This window comes from Larus michahellis, chromosome Z (genome assembly GCF_964199755.1).
Source record: "Larus michahellis chromosome Z, bLarMic1.1, whole genome shotgun sequence".
Taxonomy (NCBI): Eukaryota; Metazoa; Chordata; class Aves; order Charadriiformes; family Laridae; genus Larus; species Larus michahellis.
In genome coordinates this window covers 87,086,571-87,112,887 of record NC_133930.1, presented here as the reverse complement: position 1 = coordinate 87,112,887, position 26,317 = coordinate 87,086,571, and the positions used below count along the sequence as shown (strand labels likewise).

At 44.7% G+C, this 26,317-nt stretch overlaps 1 protein-coding gene across 1 annotated transcript; it reads right to left on the bottom strand.

The window, feature by feature from the left end:
- Nucleotides 1-1,027: 1,027 nt before the first annotated feature.
- Nucleotides 1,028-25,807, bottom strand: MELK (maternal embryonic leucine zipper kinase). The gene is made up of 17 exons (XM_074570507.1): nt 25,673-25,807; nt 25,129-25,282; nt 24,752-24,837; nt 24,170-24,286; nt 23,542-23,685; nt 21,894-21,962; nt 20,662-20,754; nt 19,389-19,487; nt 12,905-12,973; nt 12,267-12,365; nt 11,196-11,282; nt 9,743-9,871; nt 6,046-6,271; nt 4,210-4,303; nt 3,599-3,767; nt 2,996-3,099; nt 1,028-1,323 (listed from the first exon to the last, which is right to left on the bottom strand). Exons 1-17 carry the CDS (start codon nt 25,805-25,807, stop codon nt 1,146-1,148), a joined length of 2,052 nt encoding a protein of 683 aa, XP_074426608.1. The 3' UTR covers nt 1,028-1,145.
- Nucleotides 25,808-26,317: the final 510 nt, after the last annotated feature.

The window sequence follows — 26,317 nt, the reverse complement described above, 5'->3', positions numbered from 1 at the left end:
TGCCCAGGGCAGTGGTGGAGTCGCCATCCCTGGAGGGGCAAACATGGTGCTGAGGGACATGGCTTAGTGGTAACTTGGCAGTGCTGGGTCAATGGTTGGACTCGATGATCTAAAGGTCTCTTCCAACCAAAACGATTCTATGACTGCCACTGGAAGCTTCCAACACCCCACTGTCCACCTACCCAGCCCTCCCATGGGTGAGCTTTAGGCTTTAGTTAAGGGGCAATAATGTGGGGTTTTCACACAGCCTACGTCATAGTTGCCTTCATGTACCTTAAGATGAACGTGCAGCACATTATCAACTTATCTAGGTATTACTGGACACCTTTGCACAGAGAAAGACTTCAACATATCTTCCCACTGCCGCTGCTTGGATTTATCCCAGTATCCCCGGCTACTGAAGCACGGCTAAAGGCATGAATAGGACAGACACCACCAGCGCTTGGCAGACACATACCTCTTCCCAAGGGGAAACCCTAACACCCCAAACAACTCTTACGTGCACTTACTAGTCCTGTATATTTCAAATTGTACTTTTTGTTCTGCGCCCGGTACCGTAAAGGTATCCCTCCGAGCTCCTTGTAGACAGCCGGGGTTACAAATGGCTTCTCCACTGACAACAGTTCAAAGGTGCTCTGGTTCCTAACACGACGTTCTGATGATCACTTAACACAAGAGCATCAGAAAGTACACACACTTGTTAAGCATCAGTGAGGCTTTGTAATGAGACACAGTAACGCTTTATATGGGATCATAGTTTAAATCCTAGCCCTCTTGACTTCACATTTATTGAAGACAGTCCCATTTTGTACAACACTGAGCATATAGTGTAACTCTGGGAACCACAGCTGTGACTTAGTTAATGATCTCAATAAATCCTACTTAAGCAGAGACAAGAAGAGAATTATGCAAATGACTATTTCTGTACCACACGTACTTGATAACTGAAGACATACCAAAATAAGCTGCTTCAGCATACAAACACCAATACTTTTTTAACCCGCATATGTGAAAAATACGCAAGAGGGGGAACAGCTTACAGAATTTTATTTCAGAAGAGTTGCACAACATTATTACAAAGTAATGTAAACATACAAAAGCCTCAAGTACAAAACTGCTGCTTCCTCAGCACACGCATCAGCCAGTCACAGCTGGCAGCTGGACAAAACGTCTTCCACCAGTCTCTTGTAGGCCCAGGCATCACCTTTAAGCCGTTGTCGCCTGATACCCACCAGTTCAGTTTTACTGAGCTGACACACTTCTAACTCAAACTTCATAGTGACTTCGCCAAAATCCGACCGCATTTGACATTTCAGGGTATAACTGTACAAAACAAAGGGAAAACAGAGTAATCGCTTAACTGTTTAATGTTTGTTTTGCAATGCAATTCTGAATTAATAAAAGCACTTTACAGAAATTATCCCATTGCTATTCAGAATATTGGGAAACAACACAGAATTTAGTGAACCAAGGCTTTGAGTTTTCAGTCAATATATTCACCAACGACATGGATGAGGGTACAGTGTCCCCTCGGCACGTTTGCTGATGACACAAAGCTGGGAGGAGTGACTGACACAGCAGAAGGCCGTGCTGCCATTCAGCGAGACCTGGACAGGCCAGAGAGCTGGGCGCAGAGGAACCTCATGGAGTTCAAAAAGGGCAAGTGCAGGGTCCTTGCCCCTGGGGAGGAATAACCCCCCGCACCAGGACAGGTTGGGGCTGACCTGCCGGAGGAAAAGCTGAGGGACTTGGGTCTTGTCAGTCTGGAAAAAAGACAGCTGAGGGGGATCTCATCAATGCTTATAAATACTGAAAGGGGGGATGTCAGGAGGATGGGGCCAGGCTCTTTTCAGTGGTGCCCACCAACAGGACAGGAGGTAAAAGGCACAAACTTGAGCGTAGGAAGTTCCACCTAAACGTGAGGAGGAACTTCTTCACTTTGAGGGTGGCAGAGCCCTGGCACAGGCTGCCCAGAGAGGTGGTGGAGTCTCCATCTCTGGAGACATTCCAGCCCCGCCTGGACGCGTTCCTGTGCCACCTGCTCTGGGTGACCCTGCTCTGGCAGGGGTTGGACTGGGTGATCTCCAGAGGTCCCTGCCAACCCCCATCATTCTGTGATTCTGTGACATGTAGCACCAATGTCCCACCCAGCCACAGGCCCTCATTCTCCGAGTGCAGAGCTGGAAGTCTGGAGACGTTCCCACAATTTTTTGTAGACAAAACTGCTCTCCTCTCTGCAGAGTCACGGCTGCCAAGAGGCCGGTTACAGCTCAGCTGGTGTGACGAGTGGAGAAACTGAATCTGAAGCTTAAATCATTACAACGGGAGGAGGCGCCTCTGTGGAGTTCAGTATCCTTCCAGATTTTGAGCTTGGAAATGCATCAGAGGTTAAAGTGTACTCTGACATTCTACAATGCCTATCACTCACATATTCAAGAACTTTAGAAAATGCATATTCGTAAGTGAGCACAAGAAGATCAGAACTAGGAACCAATCCTAGTCTCAGTACCTTACTCTAGTTAGTAGATGCTACAAGTTACAATAAGGTTAGACAAAGGTGTAGATTCTGTGCAGCTTTTAAAATATACTGATCTCTTGGCTAAATGTTTATGTGTTTTACCTGCCAAGAATGAGGGTTAGAGGTACTCGCATTATCTCCCAAAATCATCTGTTTTGGTCATGTGACTGTACCATAACAAACCTTTTGTATTTACAATTTCACAAGAGACAGATAACATTGACATCAGCCTTTCAGAGCCACCTCACTATTCCCAGCTGTCAGCTGCCAAGCTCTATTAGAGCTCACTTAACATTGCTTTGCATCGGGTGGAGAAGTCTTACGGCATACCTTCATTTAGCGCTTTGTACACTTTCTATAAAATTATTATATTTTACACTGCGAGGCTGAGAAAGTTTAAATACTTCACTTTATCAAGGATTGGAGTATTGATTATTTAGACAAATACAAGTTGAAGTCATCGTCTTTTACACTTACCCCTTCTGAACATATTCCACATGCTTCCTTGAAAGAATAGCAATTATTTCGTTCAACAGTTGGTCTGGATTCAGCAGCTGAGTGGTGGTAACATTATAGTGAGCCTAAAAGTAGTCAGATCATTAAAATAAGAGTCAAGGGGAAAAAATAAAAAATCTTTCTCCTAAAACTGAAGAAATTACAAAAAATTTTCATAAAGCAAGCTTTGGAGTAGCAAACTTGTGAAAAATGCTTCAACTTCCCAATATTATCATAACTAACACATTGCAGTAGCAGCAAGAACACTAAACAATTAATATTAAATCATGCCCAAACTACAATCCACCATAAAATCCGAAGTGGCAGCGGAGGGCCGGGGCAGACTGAGAAGGCAGACACACGACTGTGCCTCGGGCGCCCTCCTGCACGCTCCACAGCCAGGAGATTGCTGATGGTGCATCACCGAGCTGAGACCGAGCACTTCTGATGTGCAAGGAACAGGCACGGCGCCACGAGGCTTTTGCAGGACTAAACCATCGCCATATTTAAAGAGAAAAATGTAACTTACTACTCATAACTTTACTGTTAATTCTTTTTAAGTAAGATTTTTTCCAGCAACCTTACCTTAAGTTTCCTTGGACAATCTCTAGCGCATCGTTTCTTTTTGCTTGGTGTAAGCATTGTGATCACTTTATCTAGGCCTCTTTCAAGACTTCCGAATACTTTGGCTTTTCTCTTCTTTTGGCTGCGACTCACATGAGCAACATTGAGATCTAATTCCCCTGAGTGACACCTGTTACATGAACAAAATTAATTAGCTATTTTTCCTCGGTGTTCAGAAATTAGTCATTTTGGATACATCACTAAAATATTACCAGACCTGTTGGAATGAAGAAAACCAAAGCAAGTGCAGTGTATTATGAGAGTTTCTGTTCGAAAGTCAGTTGAGATTTAAACCCAGAGATGTACATAGAAACTGCAGCTCTCTGGGGAACTAGAATAAGAAGGAACTTATATTATGGAAAATAATATATTCTGAAGATAATTGAGACATAGTTTTAAAACTTTTCTCTGCCTTCAGTGTTTTCCAGTGAATGTAGAAAGGGTTTTAGGAAGGTTCTTACCAAGAGAATGGAAATAACTACTTGCTGTTGTAACAAGGCTCCCTAGGCAGTACATGGATTAAGGTAGTCCTGCTTTAAATCAGAAGTGTACACAAATAACTGGACATTTACCTCCTTTTGGGAAGAACCTCAGCTGCTGTCAATTCATCTGTGTTTGTTGGGTTTGTGGGTTTCTTAATTGGGGTGACTGCAGTGAACTGTCTCTCTGAAAGAAAGAATCCAAGCCAAAGCAGGTATGTTTTTGCATAAAGGATTTTCTTTTCTTCAGCAAGGATTTCTCATGATTAATAATTTATTTCTAAAATCGCCCCCCCTTTTCTATCTCAGGTCTGTATCTTCAGAATGATAAAATACGTTTTTAATATAACAATACTACCCCTACTTTACAAAGAAAAACTGTGACTGATTTCCCCAGGGCTCTACAAGTCAAGCCTTAGAGCGACCAATGCAGTTCAATATCAGAAATTTGGAAAGGAAGAGGATTAGAATTTCTTTCTTGCTCTGCCACTAGTCCCAGAATAAATAGTGAGCAATTCACTGCGTCAAATAGTTATGTTCTTCACCAAGCCATTTCCCTTATAGGAAGCGTGTGAGCTTGTACAGCCACGTTTAATAATACACTCTACGTAACAGCCTAACAAGTTCTACTAATCACACATTGACAGAGTTCTGCAGAGCATGGTTTTGAATGTGCAGAAGCAAACACCAAGTGAAACAGTGAGTTGCTAAAATTAAATTCAACTTCAGCATTTAAAGTTTCAGCTCTCTGGAGAATTGCACCTGGCCCCAGACAATGATGATGTCAAAATTTCCAACAGATGCTTCCACTTTTCCACCTCTAAGAAAATATTAATACTACCTTTCCTGACCCAAAAGTCTTTCAATGAAACAAAGAATTAGCTTTTCATTGTTTAATCCTCATAAATATCTCACTAAAATGAGCAGAAACAGTGTTTCTGCATTTCCCACTTCAGAAAGAGCATCTACTTTTGTGAAGTCAAACTTCACAAGTTCTTCACATACAACCTTAAGAGAAAAGAAATAAAACTCATATAAACAACTAGTCTTTGCAGCGCACTTGCTTAAATGCTTTACAAAGGATGTCACTGAACAGCAGCATGTCCAAGATCCCTTGTAACTTGAATCAGCCTACAAGTACTTACTGTTTCTGAACAATGTTCCTTAGCATCTGGAACAGAAGAGTCTCCTACTGGAAAGAGTCCTTGGCATTTCAAGGACAGAGTTAGCATTTACAGTATCAACACCAAAACTTTTATGTTAATGGTTGAAAGGAACGGTAATGTGTATACAGGATCCATCCATTTTCATAAGAATGGACTAGACAGGCTGAGGACAGAAATTTCTGGTAACTTGGAAAAGCTAACACAATTTAGCCAGATTTCTGTGGTCCATCACGTAACTGTAAGATCTATACATTGTTAACGCAAGTGTTTTCACTGCCACAGCGGACTGTTACTATGAAAACACTGATATGCAAACACACAAAAAATTCTCTAAGCAGCAGTAAAAGCAGATTTGACTAAAAGTACGCCTTTATTTTCCACTCAAAGTAATATCAAAGTAAAAACAGAGTATTGAGGAAATTATGTTCTCAGCCTTCATGGAAGAGTGGAACCAGATACAAGTTTTAGGAACACATCACTTGGCTCCCTGTCAGAGCGCACCAAAAGGCATGCGCGTGTGTTACCGTAAGCAGCAGTGACTTCTGTAATTAACATACAAGTAACCTGCCCCGATGTATGGTTAAACCTCCTTCAGCACCTTACCGATGTACTAGAAGAACCAGGCTGGTGAATACAGCAAAAAAGGTTAAGTCTTCCAGAAACAGATGTTTTGGATACACAAGTATTGTGATCGTATTTTAATTTACAATAATTTCTAAGTGACATGTGTGTTCTAAGTTTTCATTAGTTACATTCAACGTACCTTTGAAGACGGGTGCCTGAAAGGGTATGGTTTGTACTTGCGTCTCAATCTGACTCTTCGCAGAAGAAGTCGTTGGAGCAGGAAGCGCAAAGGGCATTTCATTTCTTAAAGCTGACTCTGTATCAACATTCTCTTTGTTTTCATGCTTCTCTGATGCCACTTTTCTTGTCACTGGAGTTGACAGTGTGAATTCTGTATCGTACAGTTGAGCATCATGCCTTGAATGCTACAAGAGATGTAACAAAAAGAAGACATCCTTTGCTGTATTCTGATCACATTCAGGAGTGTTACAGACAAGGAAATTATAAAATTGAAGCAGCTTAAAAATACCATACAATGCTTGCCTATCGAGCGAAATAGTTAAAAACTCTTCAATACTCCTGATTCCATCTATAACTTGCTAATAAACATCTCAAGTCATTTGCCAATTCTTTATCTGCTCTTCCACATTCTTCAGCTTGCACGTTTAAGACTATTCCTCACCAGCTCATCTAAACACAGCTAAGAATTTTCATTTGGTTTGATTGCGTAATTGTAATTGCTTCATTGGATTTTCTCGTCTGATACAGACAGGCGGAACTTCTTCAAAGACTTGTCCAGCTCTAGCCCGGCTCTGAGGTCTTGTTTGCTGTACCTTATTGTTTTCCTGTCCATTTTAAAATCCTCACTGCCTCATTTACTCATTCTCAGTTGAGATTCCACTGCACTACTAATAGCAAGATTTCATCAGAGAATTGTCACAAAATCTTACTTCTTTCTAAGTTCTTAATTATGGCTAATAGCTCATGGAAGTTCGCATGACAGAGACCTAAGTTTTATATGATTTTAACATTGTCATTATGGATTTATCATTTGTATCAAAAGCAGATGGGAAATTATTCTCAAGCGTTACAAAGTCATCTTTCATGATCTGCATCAAGAAGAGAAGTGACTCACAAAAAATACCTTCCTTTGATTTCAACACAAGCTCTTCGTAACAAAAGTCAAATAATAAGCTGGAAAGAAACCCAAGAAAAGAATGCAGTAAAATCTGAAAGGGGGACGGATAAAGGTAAACACATTACAACCAAAACCTGTGATTATGTAATCTGCAACAGTACTTGAACTGGCATTCAGAAGCCTTCATGTAATTGCTAGCTCCAAAAAAAGATGTCGTTTCTTAAATCACAGGATTCATAACTTCAGAAGACTGCTACCCTTCATGGCTCACACCACATACAATCAGATGCGTACCACAGTACCCTTAGTTTCTAACACCTTTTGCTATTTTCAGGAAACTCTTCCCAAGGACCTGTTTCATACCACTTCAGCGAAATTGCAGGTATTCCAAATTATCAGTCCTCGGTTGGAATGGATCCCATTTTAGGAAGCTTTGCTCTGCTGGCAGGTAAGTTTCTCTTGCTCTATGATGAAGGATATTGGAATGATCAGATCTCTCATTACTACTGGAAAAGAAACAGAACTTCCTGGTATGCTACCAGACCTACTACGATGACTTACTAAAAAGGCCTTACCGGGGCCTCCTAGTACAGCAAGCAAGCTAGCAGCCCAATACTGTAGTTGAAATCACGTCCCATTACAATACGAATACCTGAACAGGATTCCTTGGCTACCCTGCTCCAGATGAAATTCAGGCCATGGTGAATTTTTTTGGAATATCCTTCTACATCAAATTGCTTGAAACAAGGCAGTACCATGTACAAGCTTGTGCCACCAAATTCAGAAACTGGCTAAGTTAAAGGTTATGTTTGCTTGGTTGTCTTCACATTAGACCAGCTCTAGCTAGAGAACTTTGCCAGTTGGGCATTTCAGCAAATTCAAGTGATACTCACTCACAGTATCTACACGCAGGTAAGTTAAATATGTCCTGAGAGCTGTAGGAGGACTACTGGATTGTTGTATTGTGTAGACATGGTTTTCACAATCATCTGTGAAGGCATAATGCGTATGTTAAATAGTAGCATTAGCCAGATGAATTTACCTAGGGCACCACTAAAGATGAAGTAACTTCACAGCATCAGCGCTACTGAACCTAGAGAACCTCCGACTTCAAATCATCTGAGTGTGGAAGACTAACCCACCATGATCATGGAAAGCACATTATGCATATTCATCAACACTTATGATTCATGATCTGTTATGCAGCCCTGGTAATCTTAGAATTCTCATCTGCGTTTCAAAGCAGTTGTATGAGTGAACTGAAACGATTTACATGCAATTGAATCGGGTGCATAAGAAAGTATTTATTCTGAGTGCTTGTCTCTATGTAGAGAATAGCACATTCAGATAGCTAGTTAACAATTTTACACCAATGTCTACAGTTCAAGGGGGAACGGTTAATAGGAAGTCTGCGATTTTATTGAATGTTTTTGAGTTTGTCAAATACAGACGAGCATCACTGACATCACATATAGCTGCATATTATATATGACATTGCAAGCAATTTAGCAACTGTAGAGTGGTTATGAAGTGCCCTATCTGCAATTTGCTACCAAACCACAGGAACTGAAATTACTGTAAGATATACAAGCCCACAGGAGAATGCAATTAATCAGAAAAACATCAGCAACATTTTTCCTTTATTAAAAATAAACAGAATCCTCTCTGGGATTGTGTTCTGAAAGGAAACAGATGAGGAAGGAATGGGTCTCTCTCCTTTGATCATCATCAGCTCATGTAGTGTTCGTGTCATCTCAAAGTAGGCTGCCCAGATGACACGCCAGGATATTTCAAAAGACCTTCCTTGCTAAGCCATGCTAAACGCAACTAGCAAGGTACAAAAATATTTACACACAAGTGTGAAAAAGCAGAGTAAGAAGTTAGGCATCACAGAGGAAAATCTGGAATGATCACGTAGGCCAGACACTGGGCAACTTTAGTCCATTTCTGTGAGCAGCCAAGGGGACGTTCTGTGCAGTACACATAACACACCACGTCCCCGCAGACAGTTATTCCAGTAATACCAATTCAAGAAGCAGCCCTGCTTTCAAAAACATGTTAATGAGGAGATTGAGCTGTTTAATGACCAAGACTTTGGCTGACTGCACACATGGTCTCTTACTGACATTGTCATGGTTTAACCCAAGCTGGCGACTAGGACCATGCAGCCACTTGCTCACCCGTCCTTCCCCCAAAAATGTTGCAGGGAGAAGAGAGAGAAAAGGAGGGGAAAGGGAAAAGGAAGGCAAAAAAAACCAAAACAAAACCCACACTTGTGAGTTGAAGTAGAGTTAAATAGAACAATATCAGAAAAGAAAAAAAAATACCAAAAAGGATAATAATAATAAGAACAACAACAACAACAGAAGTCACTCTCACACCCTGGTGAACTGGTACCACCCCGCGCAGTGATCGCGGATCCCCCCTCCCACCCAACCCCCACTTATACACTGAGCATGCCGTCTGTGGTAGAGAATATTCCATCAGCCATTCCCTTGTCCTGTCTGTATTCCCTTCTCAGCTTCCATGGGAAGCTGAAGAGAGTCCTTAAAAAGCATAAACATCGCCTAGCAACAACTAAAACAATATGTATTGTTGACGTTCCCTTCACAGCAATCACTAGAAAGGAAATTAACTCTTTCCTGGCTAAAACCAGGGTGTAAGTTTAGGGCACCAGTCTGTTTTTCTAGGCACAGCTTTGTTAATGCAGAGCAGCATTTTAATCAGTACTTTGTCCTGTTGAATTCAAAAAACTTACCTCGAGGCCTGCGGCTTGTGATGTACTAACATATTCTGTTAGACATGGAACACTTAAGCGAATACTCTTGCCACGAGCCTTCTTGGACTGAAGCATGAGATACGTTGCTGACATCTGGTCATATTTCCACTAGGGGGGGAAAAAAAAAAATTAATCTCCTCTTTGGAAACATTAAGAGAACAAAGCAAGCTCAGCCTTCTGAAAATTTCTGCAAGATTTTCTACCTGATGTGCACCCTAATGTTTGATGACATAAGTGTACTTTCAGACTTCAGTTGGTTCACAATACATGTCTGAGATCAAGAAACAGGCTATGGTTGTCGTTCTTTGGACGTTACTCTGTAGTATGCTCACTAGCATGAAAACCAGTCCTGGGGCCAGAATCTATCTACTGAATAAATGGCAAAGCTATTAATTCAGTTTAGCCAATATTTCAAGCAGAGTCTCAATTTTTTGGAAGTCCCTCCTCATTCTTCCTCCACGAGTGGCACCAACTTTTTGCATGATTTTTGGCAACTCTGCTTGTATGAGAAACACGGGTACAAAGCTTGACAGGTTTGCAGCATAGCACAACTAGTTTGAATTAGTTATAAGGGATTAGAAGTACTGCCATAAAGGACTGTGCAAATAGCACAAACCTACTTGGAAGGACTTTTCCCCTTGTAGACAGATTATTTCCTATAACTGAAGAACAAGTAGCACTAACTCCACAAATGCATCTTAAGTATCACACATATTTTAAGTCCGTTTCTACTACAGTTATGTGGAAACCCTGACAGTTTTTCCAAAATGAAGAACTATGTCACTGTTACCGTGTATAAAAAAGGAAAAAATTTAACTTCCAGGACGAATTTTCCGATTCAGGGTAAAGCTGGAGTATGCATCACGTTTTAAGTCCCTTCTACAGCTTGCCATGTCATTGCATCTGAACATTTGTGCAATTCTTCTAGAACTCAGTTCAACATTTGTCATTTTTATTCCACTTTTAAAAACTGTGAATAGTAACTCTCAAAAATGTATTTTATAGTCTGTCTGGGTGATGCTCTGATATTTTTTTTTCTTTCTTTTTTTTTTTTTTCTCCTCTTACTTATTGAACCATTTCAAAGCAAAAGCTAGCCCAGGAAATGGCATCTGTTTTTCAACTACGAATTTCTTTAAGTCTATTTTGACTTTAAAAGATTATGAAGGATTTTACCATGCGTAGAAATAACAGTAAGGTTTAGGAACTATCACGAGCACAATTAGAGGAAAAGGAAAAAAAAAAAGTTTGAACTTCAGAACTGTAATTATAAGCTACAGTTAGATTCTGGAGTTCGGCACGGGCTCCTTAATTCTGGAAAGTATTAAAAATTTCATAATTGAGAATGAGTGAGCATTAGCCTGTTAATACAGTAAGTTTACTTACTGTATTACTGTGTTTAATTACTGTAAATTACCAATATATACTTCTTACCTCTGATATTAATTTTGATATAGTCTCCCTGCTCTGTTTATGAAACACAGAAAGCTCTGTTACGCAGTCTTCATCAAGATGTCTCAGCTGCAAGAACATGACAGATATTGAAGCATGAGGCTTTCAAGTCGTCTCATAATCCATATCTGACTGTGATACTGTCGTGAAACTCAGTGGGCAGCTCAATAATCAACTATGATTTTAGACCTTGTATTTTAAATAGGTAGCATCACAGCTAAATACTGTAGGGAATGGACTGAAAAAGTCATACAAGTTCAACAACTTCACAGTCTGGCCCCTCCTTGGTGAGAGGTTGTGAATTCAAATAAGCCTGACAGCAGATGAGATTTTTACTTGAATGGAAGCTACACTTTCATCTCTCCTTAAATATTCAAAGCTATCAGACATGCACATCTTTACAGCCCTTCAGAACTGATGCTGCAAGCACAGTACGGCTGCTCTTTATCCAGAGAAACAGTGGCATCCAGTGGCCAAAGGGAGGCACCGGCTGCAAACATGCAGGAACTTCTCAGTACTTACTACTGACAGCTAGATTATTTTGGTTTTTCCCCTCTCCATACTACCTTAGTCTCTCACACAAGTAAAACAAGTGATAGACAGGATGAACATACTTTCAATGAGGTTGAATTTTTATTCAATGTAGAAATTTTCAGTGCGGACTAGACACAAGATAAACCATAATCATAATGAACATGCTCTTGAGAACATTTGCCTTTTGCCTGTAAAGTATTGACCAACCAGCCTGGAGAATTAACTGGTCACTCACACGCAGAAATACTTCACATTTTTATGAGAAGTCAGTTATTTTGCGAATTAAGCATCAGTTGCAGAATGCAATGAAAACACATTTGAAATTCCTCCTCAAGGGAAATTTAGAGAGAGTAGCAACATTTTGACAGCAAGAGGAATCAGAATGGAACTACGGCCATCTCAAAATTCATCTTTGGAGAAACATCTTCCCACCCCTGTACTGTGAGGATGGTACTAAGCCAGTAAAGATCACGTTAAATACTTAATTAAATCAAGTATTCATCTGACAAGTGTACTTACTGTGTATTTACTTTGCCACTGAACAGCATCAGAATAACCTTGCATGAGCCAAGGGTGACTTAATAGATGTTTAACCGTAATCCGCTTCTTTGGGTCCACCTAGTGGGCAATAAATATTAAGCTGATGCTTAAGTCATTGAGAAGAACTGAAGAAACAGTTTGTCTTCTACTCAGAATTTTAGGGTGGTTACAAGCTCAAACAGAAACCAATACTGCTTTGTAGCTTGAGCAAAAGGAAGGTCAAACACGTGCGCTGTGAAGAGCAGTCACAGAACCTACAGTTACAATAAATATTCCAGGAATATTTAGCACTAGCTAGATTGCTTATGTAGCCCAAATACATATCCAGTATGTTTAGCTTCATTTATAAAACAGATTATTTATAAAACACAATTAAGAACAACCAAATGCAGGCTGCTTGAATACTGTGTTTGATTATTTGAACTTTGCTTAGTTATTTCTATACCAAATCATTCAACTCAAAGAATTTTCAGCAGAAGACAACATCCACCTTCTCTTCAAAAATTATGAAACTTCAGGTTTAAACACTGAATATTTTAAAAATATTTCATCGATGTAATGTTTTGACCTATGCAATAGTACTTTATAGACCTGTTGAATAGAAGCAATTCCTTTACCTGCAGCATTTGGTTAATTAGTAGTGTACTGCCAGGAGAGAGCCACTTTGGAATACTGTATTTTCCCCTCTGCAGAAAAGAAGACTGAGAATGAACCTTGAACAGCTAGCTCAAAACGAACTGTACATTACTTGGATTGTACCAACATCTGTATTCAGTCAAAAAGGAAGAACAGCAGGCACATGCAAATGTAGCTTTAAGAATAACTTGAATAAATTAATGGTAGTACCAAAATCCAGATGTGTTAGTAAGGAGAATGCTACGTTTGAATTATCAGATGCAGTTTTCACCCACTCAGCTTGTGTGATGTCCCTCTCAGCCCATTTTTGCAGCTAACCTCCTCCTTACCTACTGCATCATTTCATCATATCAAATATGATGAAATGAAGTTTTAGAAGCGCAAACAATGTTGGAGCATGAATAACTGATATTAGCACTTTGAAATTGTAATGTTCATTGAAATCACTACTTTTCAGAACTAAAAATAACACATCCTCAACATTTAGCTATCTTTTTTTGAATAGGTCACATCTAATGCTACAGTTTTGATCTCTGCTCATACCGCAGACAGGGAAAAGGTTACAGATCTAACAGGTAAGTTTCTTTCAATCAAATTATTTACTGGGGGTTTTTTAATTCTTGATTAGAAGAAAAGTGAAAATGGCTTTCAGATTTGAGGTAAAACAACAGTACCTAAAAACCAAATGAATTCACCATCAAGGATCATTTACTTGTCAATGAAAACGGAGAAAAAAAATAAATTAAAATCAGTAAACATTGTGAAGCAACATAACTATCAATTTTTCACAGCAGGTTTCTTCCTACAAATAAATGCCTCAATAACAAAACAGGTGGTATTATATGCAACGTACATTTCTAAGGAGAGCATGCATTACTTTGACATCACAGGTTAAAGAAGTTAAGTTACATCTTTACAGACTACACTAATGTGCTATTTATGAAGAGTTTGTAGCCTGTTTCACAACACAGCTTTACTCTGAAACTAAGCCAAGTCAAACAAAACGTGTAATCTGCATTTTGTTTTTATTTTATTATTATGTTCCGTACATTACATTACATACAGAACATTATTATGTTCTGTGTTCTGTACATTACATTCAGAACATTATTATGTTCTGTATTGCTACAGAACATGAGACACGGAAAAACGAAATCAGCATCTACTTGACTGTGGGCAATGGTGGAAGGTAAATAGGTTGCAATAGCTACCAGATGCAGAAAATCACACCAGAAATAAGTTGGTTTGGGGGACTTTTCGGTTTTTTTGCTTGCTTGTTTTTTTGTTTTTTTTTTTGTTTTTTGTTTTTTTTTACCAGAAGTTCCATCACATGCTTGATTTTTTCACTCAAAAATTAAAGGAGTTTATTGACGTATTCTCAAATTAAAAGTTGTGGAACATTCCAGGGAAAGAAACATTGCACATAAGTCATACGATCCTAATTAGATTCAAGTAGCAGATTATTACATTGCCTTGAAACAAGAGTTATGGGTTGAGATTACAATAAATTTCAGGTTCTATAATGTGTGAAATTAAATTCCACAATGGTGCATAAGTGTCCTCATTTCAAGCGATTTTCAGTTCACAACCATGTAAAATTAAGACAAATTCAGAGTGGAAATAGCAAGCCTGCATCTTAACACCTGTGACATGATCAGTTTCCAACTGCACCCAGACTGAGTTTTAAAACTTGTCTCTCGGTTCACTTAAATACGTTTTCACTGGCCAACATTCTGTCAGTCCAAACCGCTCAGCTCCTAGTTCCCGTTAGACAATTGTAACTATGCAGAAACTGCCTTTGATGATCTTAAGATCTCTGCTCACGTTTCAACTACTGACAAGTTTAAGAGAACGAATGCCTTAAGCACACTGATCACTGACCAAGTTCTGCATCCTGGCATAACGACCAGCATAAAGGATTTTCTGTCATCCTACAGAAGTACACTTAGAAATGGATGAGTTCTCCATGTATAGTGACTCAACGGTTCAACAACACAGTTCACACCCCAAGCAAAGAGGGAAAGGTAGCTAAAGGCTGTCTGACAACCTAGTTGATTCCCATTTATAGCGATTTTACTGAGAAATTGCAAGCGCTTGCCAACACTATCTGGATGGACAAAGCTCTTACTCACACCGTTTTAGGTAATCCTGCGAGGAGCAGGGAGCTGGACTCAATGATCTTTATGGGTCCCTTCCTACTCAAGATATTCTAGATTATTCAAGTAGGAAAGTCATACCATTTCAATGGTGACTCATCTGAATATCGGCACCTTTACGCGATCTCTTTGGATCAGTCAGCTATTGTTTTTTGGTTTGCTTGGTTGTTGGGTTTTTTTACAGTTCTTTACAAAGACTCATACTGAACTTCCTATATATCTTCTGTCAAGGTACTCAAGTCCACTCCAATTCCAGGCTAAAAAGCCACGCCCTTTGATGAGCTGATCCTGCACCTTGTAGAGCCCTGATTGTTATGCCCCCTGAAAACACTCCCTGTGTAGATCAGCTGTCAGTTGCCTTCTGCCACAGCAGTCCTTGGACGCTCTGCTCTCAAGGAACTTTGGGTTGGTTTTTTTTTTGTTTGTTTTTTTTTTTGTTTGTTTTTTTGTTTTTTTTTTTTGCTGTTTTTTTTTTTTTTTAAGACACATCAGACTCTGGGTGAGTCTGATGGCAGCTGAGAAGTGGTTGGCAGAGGTGTATGTATGATGTGGAACAGCAGCTGTTTAGCTGCATCAGGAGGAAAATACAGGGAAACAGAACCAATCACTGAATTCTATTACTTACTATTTATTCAACTTTCTGTTGATTATCATGTCCTACATTTCCTCCTCATTTTGGAGGAGGAAAGCTTAACAACAGATGCAGAACCCTGCTTTTGGTAGACATGAGAACGGTCTTCTTCCACTTGGAAGACCATGGCATCTGTCAGCCCTGCACCCACCAGTTCTGATGCAGCTTCCCAGATGGATCTCTCACAGGAACATCCTGCCACACAGACGTCTGGCTGCAGGGTGGGCCCTGCTCTTACACTGGTGGCAGACGGCAGTGGTGGGCACGCCTCTAGGAGATGTGCCCAGGTAGAGGAGCTCCTCTGCTTAGTGATGGAGCTCAGGGGGGAGGTAAGCAGGTTAAGGACCATCAGGGAATGTGAGAGGAGAGAGAGATGCTTGGAGTCGCTCCCTGCCTCCCATGGCAGAAACCAAGCAGGCAGACAGAACCCCTGCTGCAGAGAACTCTGTCCTCTCTCTGCCCCACAACGTGGTGACTTGAACAATGGGAGACAATGGCAACAAGAAGTTCCTGCCCGGTGCAACAGGCACCACAGTCACATCTGCCCAGCGACTATCCCACCTTCCCAGGTGTCATTTTATAACAGGTACAGTGCTCCGTAAGGGAAACTGGACAATGATGAGCATGATAGTTCTTCCAGCTTGGAGGTGTCAGCAAGGTCTAGCCACATCACCCCCCGCATCAAAACCTCTGCGGTGAAGAAGAAGAGACAGGTCATTGTCACAGGCGACTCACTACTGAAGGGAGCGGAAGGAAGGCCTGATACACAGAGCAGACCTACTATATAGGGAGGTCTGCTGCCTCCCTGGGGCCCAGGTTAAGGATGTAAAGAAGCAGCTTCCCTCCCTCGTACGGCCCTCAGATTATTATCCCCTTTTGATCTTTCAGGTAGGCAATGACAAGGTAGCGAGCAGTCCGAGGGCAACGAAGGGAGATTGCAGGACCTTGGGACGACTGGTCAAGGGATTGGGAGCGCAAGTTGTGTCCTCCTTTACCCCCTCCAGTTGCGGGGAGTGATGACGGGGTAAATAGGAAAAGCCAGCAGATGAATGCCTGGCTCCGAGCCTGGTGCTATTGGCAGGACTTTGGGTTCTTTGACCACAGCTTGATTTACAAGACACCAGGCCTGCTGGTGGGAATAGCTTATCTTGCAGGGGGAAAACAGTCCTAGGACAAAAGTTATCAGGGCTCATTGAGAGAGCTTTAAACTAGATTCGAAGGACGGAGGGGGATGCAACTGGGCTTGTCAATGAGGCACCTGGGCGTAGTAGCTCAGCACTTGTGGGACAGCATGCCAGTATTTTTTAGAACCAGAAGGCCCACCACCCCTCAAGGGTGAAAACTACACACAAAACTCCCTCTCTGAAATGTTGATACACCAATGCACACAGCGTGAGGAATAAGCAGGAAGAGCTGGAGATCTGTGTGCGGTGGCAGGGCCACGATCTCACTGCAATTACTGAGACATGGTGGGACAGCTCGCATACCTGGAATGCTGTCATGGATGGCTATGTCCTTTTCAGGAAAGACAGACCAGCGAGGCAGGGTGGTGGAGTTGCACTTTATGCGAGAGAGCAACTGGAATGCACTGAGCTCTCCCTGGGGGTGGATGAAGAGAGGGCTGAGAGCTTGTGGGTAAGGATTAAGGGGCAGGCAAATATGAGGGACAGTGTTGTGGGTGTTTATTACAGGCCACCTGATCAGGATGGGGAAGCTGATGAGGCTTTCTACAGACAGCTGAAGGTAGCCTTGCAATCACAGGCCTTGGTTCTCATGGGGGACTTCAATCACCCTGATATCTGCTGGGCAGACCACGCAGCCAGGCACGCACAGTCCAGGAGGCTCCTCCAGTGTATTGATGACAGCTTTTTGACTCAGGTCATACAGGAGCCAACAAGGAGAGAAGCCCTCTTGGACCTGGTACTGACAAACACAGAGGGACTGGTGGAGGACATTAAGGTTGGGGGCAGACTTGGCTGTAGTGATCATGAGAAGATAGAGTTCGGGATCATGGGTAGTATCCACAAAACAAGCAGGACTGCAACCTTGGACTTCAGGAGGGCTAACTTTGACCTCTTCAAGAAACTTGGAGAGATCCCGTGGGCTAGGGCTCTGGAAGGTAGGGGCAGCTCAAGAGAGCTGGCTGATATTAAAATACCACTTTCTCCAAGCTCAGGATTGGCGCATCCCTAAGAGCAAGAAATCAGGCAAGGGAAGCAGGAGACTTGCATGGTTGGGCAGTGAGCTTCTGAAAAAGCTCAAGTGGAAGAAGGAAGCTTACAGCACATGGAAGAAGGGACTGACTGCTTGGGAAGAGTACAAGAATGCCATCAAGAGTATGCAGGGATGAAACGAGGAAAGCTAAGGCCTCCTGGGAATTAAACCTGGCAAGGGATGTCAAAGTCAACAGCAAGGCTTTCTTCAAGTATATTGTAGGCAAAAGGAAAACTAGAGAAAATGCGGGCCTGCTGTTGAATTAGACAGGAGCCATGGTGACAGAGGATGCAGAGAAGGCTAAGTTAGTGAATGCCGCCTTTACTTCAGTCTTCACTGCACAGGCCAGCCCCCAAAAGTCCCAGACCTTGGAGGTAAGAGGGAAAGTCTGGACAAAGGAAGACTTCCCATTTGTTGAGGGGAATCAAGTTAGAGATCAATTAAGTAAACTGGATATCCACAAGTCCATGGGTCCCAATGGGATGCACCCGAGAGTACTTAGGGAGCTGGAAGAAGTCATTGCTGGGCTGCTCTCCATCATCTTTGAAAGGTCCTGCAGTACAGGTGAGGCCGCACCTGGAGTGCTGTGTCCAGTTCTGGGCTCCCCAGTTCAAGAAGGACGGGGAACTGCTGGAGAGGGGACAGCAAAGGGCTACCAAGATGCTGAGGGGACTGGAACACCTCTCTGATGAAGAAAGGCTGAGGGATTTGGGTGTCTTCAGTCTAGAAAAAAGACGGCTGAGGGGGGACCTTATCAACACTTACAAATACTAAAAGGGGGGGTATCAGCAGGATGGGGCCAGGCTCTTCTCAGTGGTGCCCGGGGACAGGACAAGAGGTAACGGGCACAGACTTGACCATGGGAAGTTCCACCTCAACATGAAGAGGAACCTCCTTACTTTGAGGGTGGCAGAGCCCTGGCACAGGCTGCCCAGAGAGGTGGTGGAGTCTCCGTCTCTGGAGACATTCCAAACCCGCCTGGACGCATTCCTGTGCCACCTGCTCAGGGTGACCCTGCTCTGGCAGGGGGGTGGACAGGATGATCTCCAGGGGTCCCCGCCAACCCCTGCTAATCTGGGATTCTGTGATGAGAATAGCTGACATGCAAGAACATTATTTTTGGCAAATCAAATTACATAGTCGCAATTCTATTCCATACAATAAAGGGAGAAGCCAGATCAAGGCTCAGACACAAAAATCCAGCCCACCAGCAAGACAATGCTTCTCCTGAAATTCAGTTTCCTACCTTCTTACAGGACCCAGCTAGAGTACTGCAAAGGACAACTGAAGACAGAAACAAACCCACAAAATATTGATAGGAAAAGTAGCACAGTGTAACAAAATGCAGCAGCTATGCCTTTTCGCACGAGGCACAGCTCAACAGGTTCTGCCATCAGGAAAGCAAAGACCTCTTGTAATGCTTAGCAATGTCTGTTCCCAGCGTATTCCAGCACCAATACCTACCGTGATCTTCCTGTAGACTGCCATGAGGCTGTTGTCATCAAAGGGGAGAAAGCCACACAGCAGAGCATACAGCAGGACTCCCATGCTCCAAATATCCGCCTACAAAATAAACGCAAGTGGAAGTTGCGAACATGATCTATCCAAAACAGGGTAGACAGGTAATATTGTCCCCCTTTGGCAAAGCCCACATACAGCTCATGAGAAGCAGGCTCCTTAATTCTGGACAGAATGCTTACATTCCAAGTGCGAGCGCGCAACCCAAACTCCATTTTCCATTCACTCAAGCTAGAGCACCAGTAAAACAAGTATCCTCCCCTTAGGTCACTAAATTGCTGCATTACCTTCAATCTACAAGGATTTTGCTGGCGAAAATGAAATCCAACTAGGAATGGCACGGGATTTCCTATGGTAACGTATTGCGGATGACAGCCGCCGCCAGCACAGGTGCCATCAACCTGAAAACCCTGCTGCTTCTTCTCTGCTCGTAGAGGCACGACAAGGTCCACATGCCTCATACCGCCTCATACCGTAATCCCCACTTAGACCATGGATAAGGAGGCTCGCAAAGCACCAGACTTCACGCAAAACAAGAAAGAAAGCAGGAGTGAGAGGCTGAGGACAGTGGTGCAAAAGTATGCAAAAGGCAAAAAGACCAACTCCATCCCACGGCCCAACAATTTAGGAAGTTTGAAGGGATTGCAACGACAACAGTTTGGATAGATGAACAAAGGCGAGTACCACGTTCTAGACATGGAATCAAAGCTGGATAAACTCCACGGTTTTTCTCTCTCAAATTTTACTACGCTGCACAGTATGAAGAGAGCAAGTTTCCATACACGAATTTCAAGCCAAAGACAGACCTGGTAAAGCACACAAAATACTGAAACTGCATAAAACTTGGCCACAAGAGCTGGATAATTAACAGAATAAATCACTGCTCCACAGAACGTGCAGCAGAAGGAAGGCATTTAAGTTACTGTTTTGTAGGGCACTAAAATACAGAGCAACAAATGGCGATAGCGAAGGACTAGTCAGAGACAAACCAGCCAGTGACACGACCTGCGGCCAAAAGCACTACGTGCTGTTCCAGGCTGTGACTGTTGAGGCCAGACACACAGCTTCCGAAAACGATCCGGGCAATGTTATCCAGTAGTAGTTGAGAGAGAAACCAAGTGAGCACAACTGAACTTCACCACCTTTAAATACTTAAATACCCGGCAGGGGGGCAGGGGGAGGTGGCGGAACCCCCCTAACCCAAACCGGTGCTCCATACCTCTGAGCCAATATAGGCTTTGCCCTGGATCAGCTCCGGTGCTGCATAAGCTGGGCTTCCGCAGGACGTGTTCAGACGGTTGTCAAGGCCACCCTAGAAGAACACAGAAAAGCCATCACACAGAAGCATCGGCTTTAACACAGCGTAAGTCTTCCACCCATGCCATGTTAGAGGCCTCAGAGGCTTCATCTTCCTCTGCCATGCATCTGCATCCACCTGACATTCGCTTTGGTGCAATATACGCTTCAATAGCAAAGTTGTCTAAGAGCACGAGGACCCTATAATCATTCAGGTCCCAAGCTGCTCATTCACCTATTATCCTAGCAGCCTTTTCCGCAGCTCCTCCTCTGATAAGAATACTTTCCTTTGCAACTGCGGAGAGAAGAGAGATGGAACTTGGGAAGAAGTGATCCAAGAGCTACTGGGCATGAGGCTAGCTGGTTATTTATACCAATATTTAAGACAATAACTTCACGAAGAACAACTAAGACGACTTCCTTGTCAAAACCACATTATTACTTTGCCTGGGCTGTGTTCCAAGCAAGTCAGAATAAGATGACATGACACCACCGAGATGGTGGTCTAACAGAGCATCTTGCGGGGAATCAAGACTAACTTGAGTTAAGTAACATGATCTGAGGACAAGCAACTGTCTTTGGATCTGTAAGACCTTCTTGCCACTAAACCATTGCTTAACAGCACCCAGCTCGCACGTTAAGCTGACAAATAGAAAGGCCTCCTAGAAACCGATTTTGAACTCGGGAAACTACTCAGCACAAGCACGTGGAACCAGAGGATTTGTAAGTGTAACTGGAATAAACTATTTGACTCGATCCACATCTCCACGTACACACAAATCTTTTGAAAAAGACAGACACCGTTGAAACTCATTACAGAGAAATGCATGCCAACATCAGCTTTATATTATAGGTCTTTGCAGGGCACAGCAGTGCGATACGCACAAGATGATCTCTGCCTTAACTTATGATAAAATGGGAAATGTAAGAGGAGAAAATTATCTAACAGTTTGGTCGTAACACGCAGTTAACTGCTCTCTCACGCAGCTAGCGCCCTACCCCGTAATTAGTGACCGGACGACAACTACGCAAACAGCTTGAATTTAGGATCTTTGGGCGAGTCTCTGCATTGCCCTCTGAAGTCAAACGCGCGGTTTCTATGTGCGTGCAGCAGCTAATTTAGCTCTACTCTGGGAGAGCAACTGATACTCTTACCTTTGGCTTGGCACAAAGTCCGAAGTCTATCAGCTTCAAATTATGCTCCTTGTCAATCAGCAGATTTTCCTGGTAACAGAGAAAGCGGTAATGAATGCTTCTATAACCTAAGTATCCAAGGGAGCACGTTTTCTTTCACCTTATTGCTTCGTGTTGTTAGCAGCTAGCATTTACCTAAATCTCTCCTCTGGAGATTTTGATCGGTTGTTACCAAACATACCCCGTATTCCAGATGGGGAATCCCAGTTCCTACCCGCTGAGAAGGGTCTGGGGGGTGGGGCAGGGCTGATAGACAGCAACCTGGATGTGAGGCAGCAGCCTGCTCTGGCAGAAAAGGCAGTCGGCAACGTCACGGACTGTGTTCAAAGGAGCACAGCGAGTCGGCTGGCGGAGTCACTCCAGTCCTCCGTTCAGCACAGCGACAACAGCGCAACCAGCTTCTGCCCCCCGCGCAGGAAGGCCAGACAACTGAAGTAAGCTCTGGGGATTGCCAGCAGTGTGCTCAGGGGGCTGGAGCGCTTGCTCAACGAGAGGCTGGGGGAAAGGTGTTCCTTCAGCCTGTAGACGAGCAAGCTTCAGCGGAGATGTCGTGGCAGCCTTTTAATACCTCCCCGGAGGGCAGGAAGACAGAACTCGCCTCTTCACAGCAGCGCACGGTGGGAGAATTGACAGACAACAGGCATGGAGAGAGGTTCAGACTGGAACTAAGGAAATGCCTTTCTCCTCGTAAGGACAGTGAAGGGCTCAACAGATTGCCCAGAGAGATCGTGCTGCCTCCTCCTTGGGAGAGGTCGAAGATGTGACACGGATAAGGCCCAAGAAGCTTGGTCAGACACTGCTTTGAGCGGAAGGTTCCAACAGAAGCCTCTAGAAGCCACTTCCCACCCAAGTCATCACACAGGCCTATGAATCCGTCCGCTCGCCAACTGCAAAGCCAGCTCCTTCACAAAGGTACATACGATGCTTTGTTTGGGGAGAAGTTCTTCGGAGGCAAAGATTTCAGGAGCTCTCTAGGAAAACGCTTGTGCGCTAAAACAGTTGCTTTTCTCAGAGATGCCAGCATCTGTAAAAATGCAAATTTCTAACCCCGTCAAGGAGAAAGGGACTCAGGTCTTCCATTACCTACACTGATGCTTAGGGATGATGATGCCCTAAACCCTGCAATGACAGCAAAGCCACAGGATGGGTCCAGTCGCACGCAGCTCCCCCTGCACCTTCTGTCTAACCACCGCTTGTTTAAATTATCCGTGTCACTTTTTCCTTTGGGCATGCAAATACAGCGGTTTGCACAACAGAGTGGCACCATAAAGTCTCTCTACAGGTACAAGCTGCAACGAAGGGGAGAACAAAAACGTCTAAGTAACATTCCAAGTCACATTCCTCTCTCCGCTCCACTCACAGCTGAAGCATGTTGTTCTGCTTCCCTTTCAGAGGAAGCCGAGGGAAGCTCCTTCCTCAGATACAGACACATCCAGCTCAGCTGAGGAACACAGTAGCAAGCCGAAACAATGCTCTTTCAGAAGACACTAGATAAAGAGCTCTAAGCACCAGAGAACAGAGAAGGCATAACTTACTCCAGCTCCTAATGGAGAAATGAAAGTGAGCGTTCGTTATCACTCATGCAAATCTAGCTACTCTTCAGGCTTACTGGTTTGAGGTCCCTGTGGGCATATCCCTGGCTGTGAACATAAGCAATCGCCGAAACAATCTGCCGAAAAAACACACGAGCTTCCTCTTCTGAAAGGCGATCCTTAGAAATGATGTAATCAAACAGCTCTCCTCCAGGACAGTACTGCACAAAGACAGGAAAAAGAGAATACCTTGAGAATACAGTAAGGAAATCCAAACAGCAGTGCGAGGACGCTCTTCCATCCCTCTGCGTTATCACGGTAGCGCCCAGGTGTCCCCCAAACGTGCCCTCAGCCGGCATCGCAGCAGACCAGAGCAGCCGAGGAGCCTGACTATTGCCTGATGCGCTGCGACAGATACATCACACTAATGGCACAGCCATACAAACTGCCCAGGAGGTGACAACCACGCCAGAGTTCCGGGGCCCTACGTACCCTCCTGGTGCTCTTTTAAAACAACTGAAGCACAAGGTAGCAATTACAGTTATTTCACTTCTTGTCAACAGCAAAGAGCGGCTTTTACAGGAAGAGAGAACATGCACATCATTCAGGTAACTTCCTAAGAATTGTTTCGTTTGAACTCTGTTATCAGCTACTGCTACAGCGAAAACCAGGAACCTTTGCCACAGGAGAAACACCGTTGCTTACCTCTAGGACCATGAACATTTTCTCAGATGTCTCTATCACGTGATACAACTGGCAAATATGCTGGTGCCTTAAATTCTTCATGGCATCAATTTCTATTTTAACACGAGGCAAGTCATCCTAAGAGACCACAACAGCAAGCCATGAAATTGCCAGCTACTGGGAAGGCTTGTCCATCACAGTAAGCACCAGACTACCCTGCAATACAAAGTTCCACAGCGCGAAGGCGACAGCACCCAATTCAAGTGCCCAAATTCAACCCAGCAGCAGCTCTGCCGTTACTCTCCTACAATTCCGGCACATTGATCAGCCGAACCCAGAGGGGCAGCCGAAAAACAGCTAGTATTCTCACCAGCGTTCTGTTCAAATTACTGTAATAATCTGTAACTTCCTCAATTTTACAGCCAGAGAATGTCGCCCTCCCCACAAGAGGCCACGAGATTAATATTCTTTCAAGACTACAGCATCCACCAATAGCCCAAAGGGCAGGCAGGCTGCCTTTTGACACGTCGCACCCCTGTGTTCTCAAGAACTCCGCAAGGGCAGCGGAAGATCCCACCAACTTGTAAGTATCTCATGGCTTACCCCCAGAGCAAGTTTGTCCATGATTTTTATGGCAACCTTCTCACCAGTGAGGAGATGGCGTGCGAGTTTCACCTTTGCAAACCCACCTAGGATTGGAAAAAGAGACGTTGAAAGCTCAGCGTGAGGACACGTTTTCTTGCCTATAATCTCACAGGGGCAGCGGATGTGTCACACACACCGCAGGCAGCGTCTTCACTAGAGCAAGAAGCGATCACTGACGCCAACTTTCAGTGACACTGCCAGAGCTCTGCCACGCAAAATACACAACAGAAACGTGCCCCGTGCCTTCGACAGCAACAGTTAACGTGTGCTTAGGGAAGCACGAGAGCGGTCAGACAGGGCGCGCGCATGGGGTTGTGCCCACTGATCAGGCCTACCTGTCCCAATCGTTTCATGTAATTCGTAGCACTTGAGAATTTCCTCATAATCACCTAAAGCCATTCTGAGAGCAACGGGGACCCGGCAATTCTTCTCAGCCCCTGCGAGGAGAAACTGCAGCCGGCCTTTGGGCTTCTCCACGCTGAGCAGACTCTGGAACGGAAAACGCATTTACTGCAGCTCAGCGCGGGCCGGGGCGGGGGGCGACCTGCGCTGATGACCAAGCGCTACACCCCCAGCGGGAAATTCACCAGACGGGGCAGCCCGAGCGCCCGCAGGCCCCGGGCACAGGCGGCTACCGTCTTACGGCGGCTCCTGACTAACGCTTGCCAGCGAGAGCGGGCGACTGCCCTGCCGAAGAGGCAAGCACGCCCGACCCGGCGGTATCCTCCGCGGGGCAACGAACGAGACCCAAGGAGACGCCGCGGCGGCAGCCTACTTTCGCGAGCCGGCCCGCGCGGCCCGGCGAAAGGCGCCCAGCCCCCCCCCAGAGTCCTGCCGCTAACGGGCTGCGGGGCAGCGGGGCCCGGAGGGTACGCTCACCGGCTCGGCAGCCGCCTCCCGGTGCGGCCGTTGCCGTTCAAATCTCTTGCCGCGGCGCCCGCTTCCGGGTAGGACGCCCGAGAGACCAATCACCGCGCGGCGCTGGGCCGGAACAGGCGGAGACGCGCGGTGCATGACGGGAGGAAGGTCGAGGAGGAGCTGGGCGTGCGGGCGTCGCCATGGCGGGAGGGTCTCCGCTGCCCAGGCACCCGGTCCCGACAGGTGACGGGGAACAGCGCCCGCTCCCCCCGGGAATGCTGCCGCTCCCTACAGCCGGTGGGGGCTGGCGTGGGAGCCGCGCCGCCGGGCCTGCCGCCGCGCACAAGATGGCGCCCGGCCTACCGCCCCGGGGAGACTACGGCTCCCAGAGCGCTCCGCGGGCCCGCCGATCCCCGAGGGGAGGCCCTTCCCGCCGCCAGGCCCGGCCCCGCCCGCTCCGCTCACGGCCCCGCCCGGCGCCGGCCCCGCTTCACCCGGGAGCTGCGTTGGGCAGGCGGGGAAAGCGAACAGAAAGACGGGGGTTGCTCTGTTGAGCCCGGCCGGGGGCTGACGGTCTGCCTTGGCTGCGGGCGGCCATTCCCCTGCCAGGCCTCTGACGTCCCTGCGTACAGGCGTGTCGGCCTAAAGCCACAAGCGGAACAGGAA

What these genes read in the sequence shown, in the direction of transcription:
- MELK (XM_074570507.1), bottom strand. Translation starts at nt 25,807, where the DNA reads ATGCACCGCGCGTCTCCGCCTGTTCCGGCCCAGCGCCGCGCGGTGATT. An exon ending in TGGACAAACTTGCTCTGGGG is followed by an intron (nt 24,287 to 24,751) that starts GTAAGCCATGAG and finishes GTGGTCTCTTAG; the next exon opens with GATGACTTGCCTCGTGTTAA. An exon ending in AAGCCTATATTGGCTCAGAG is followed by an intron (nt 19,488 to 20,661) that starts GTATGGAGCACC and finishes TTTATTTTGTAG; the next exon opens with GCGGATATTTGGAGCATGGG.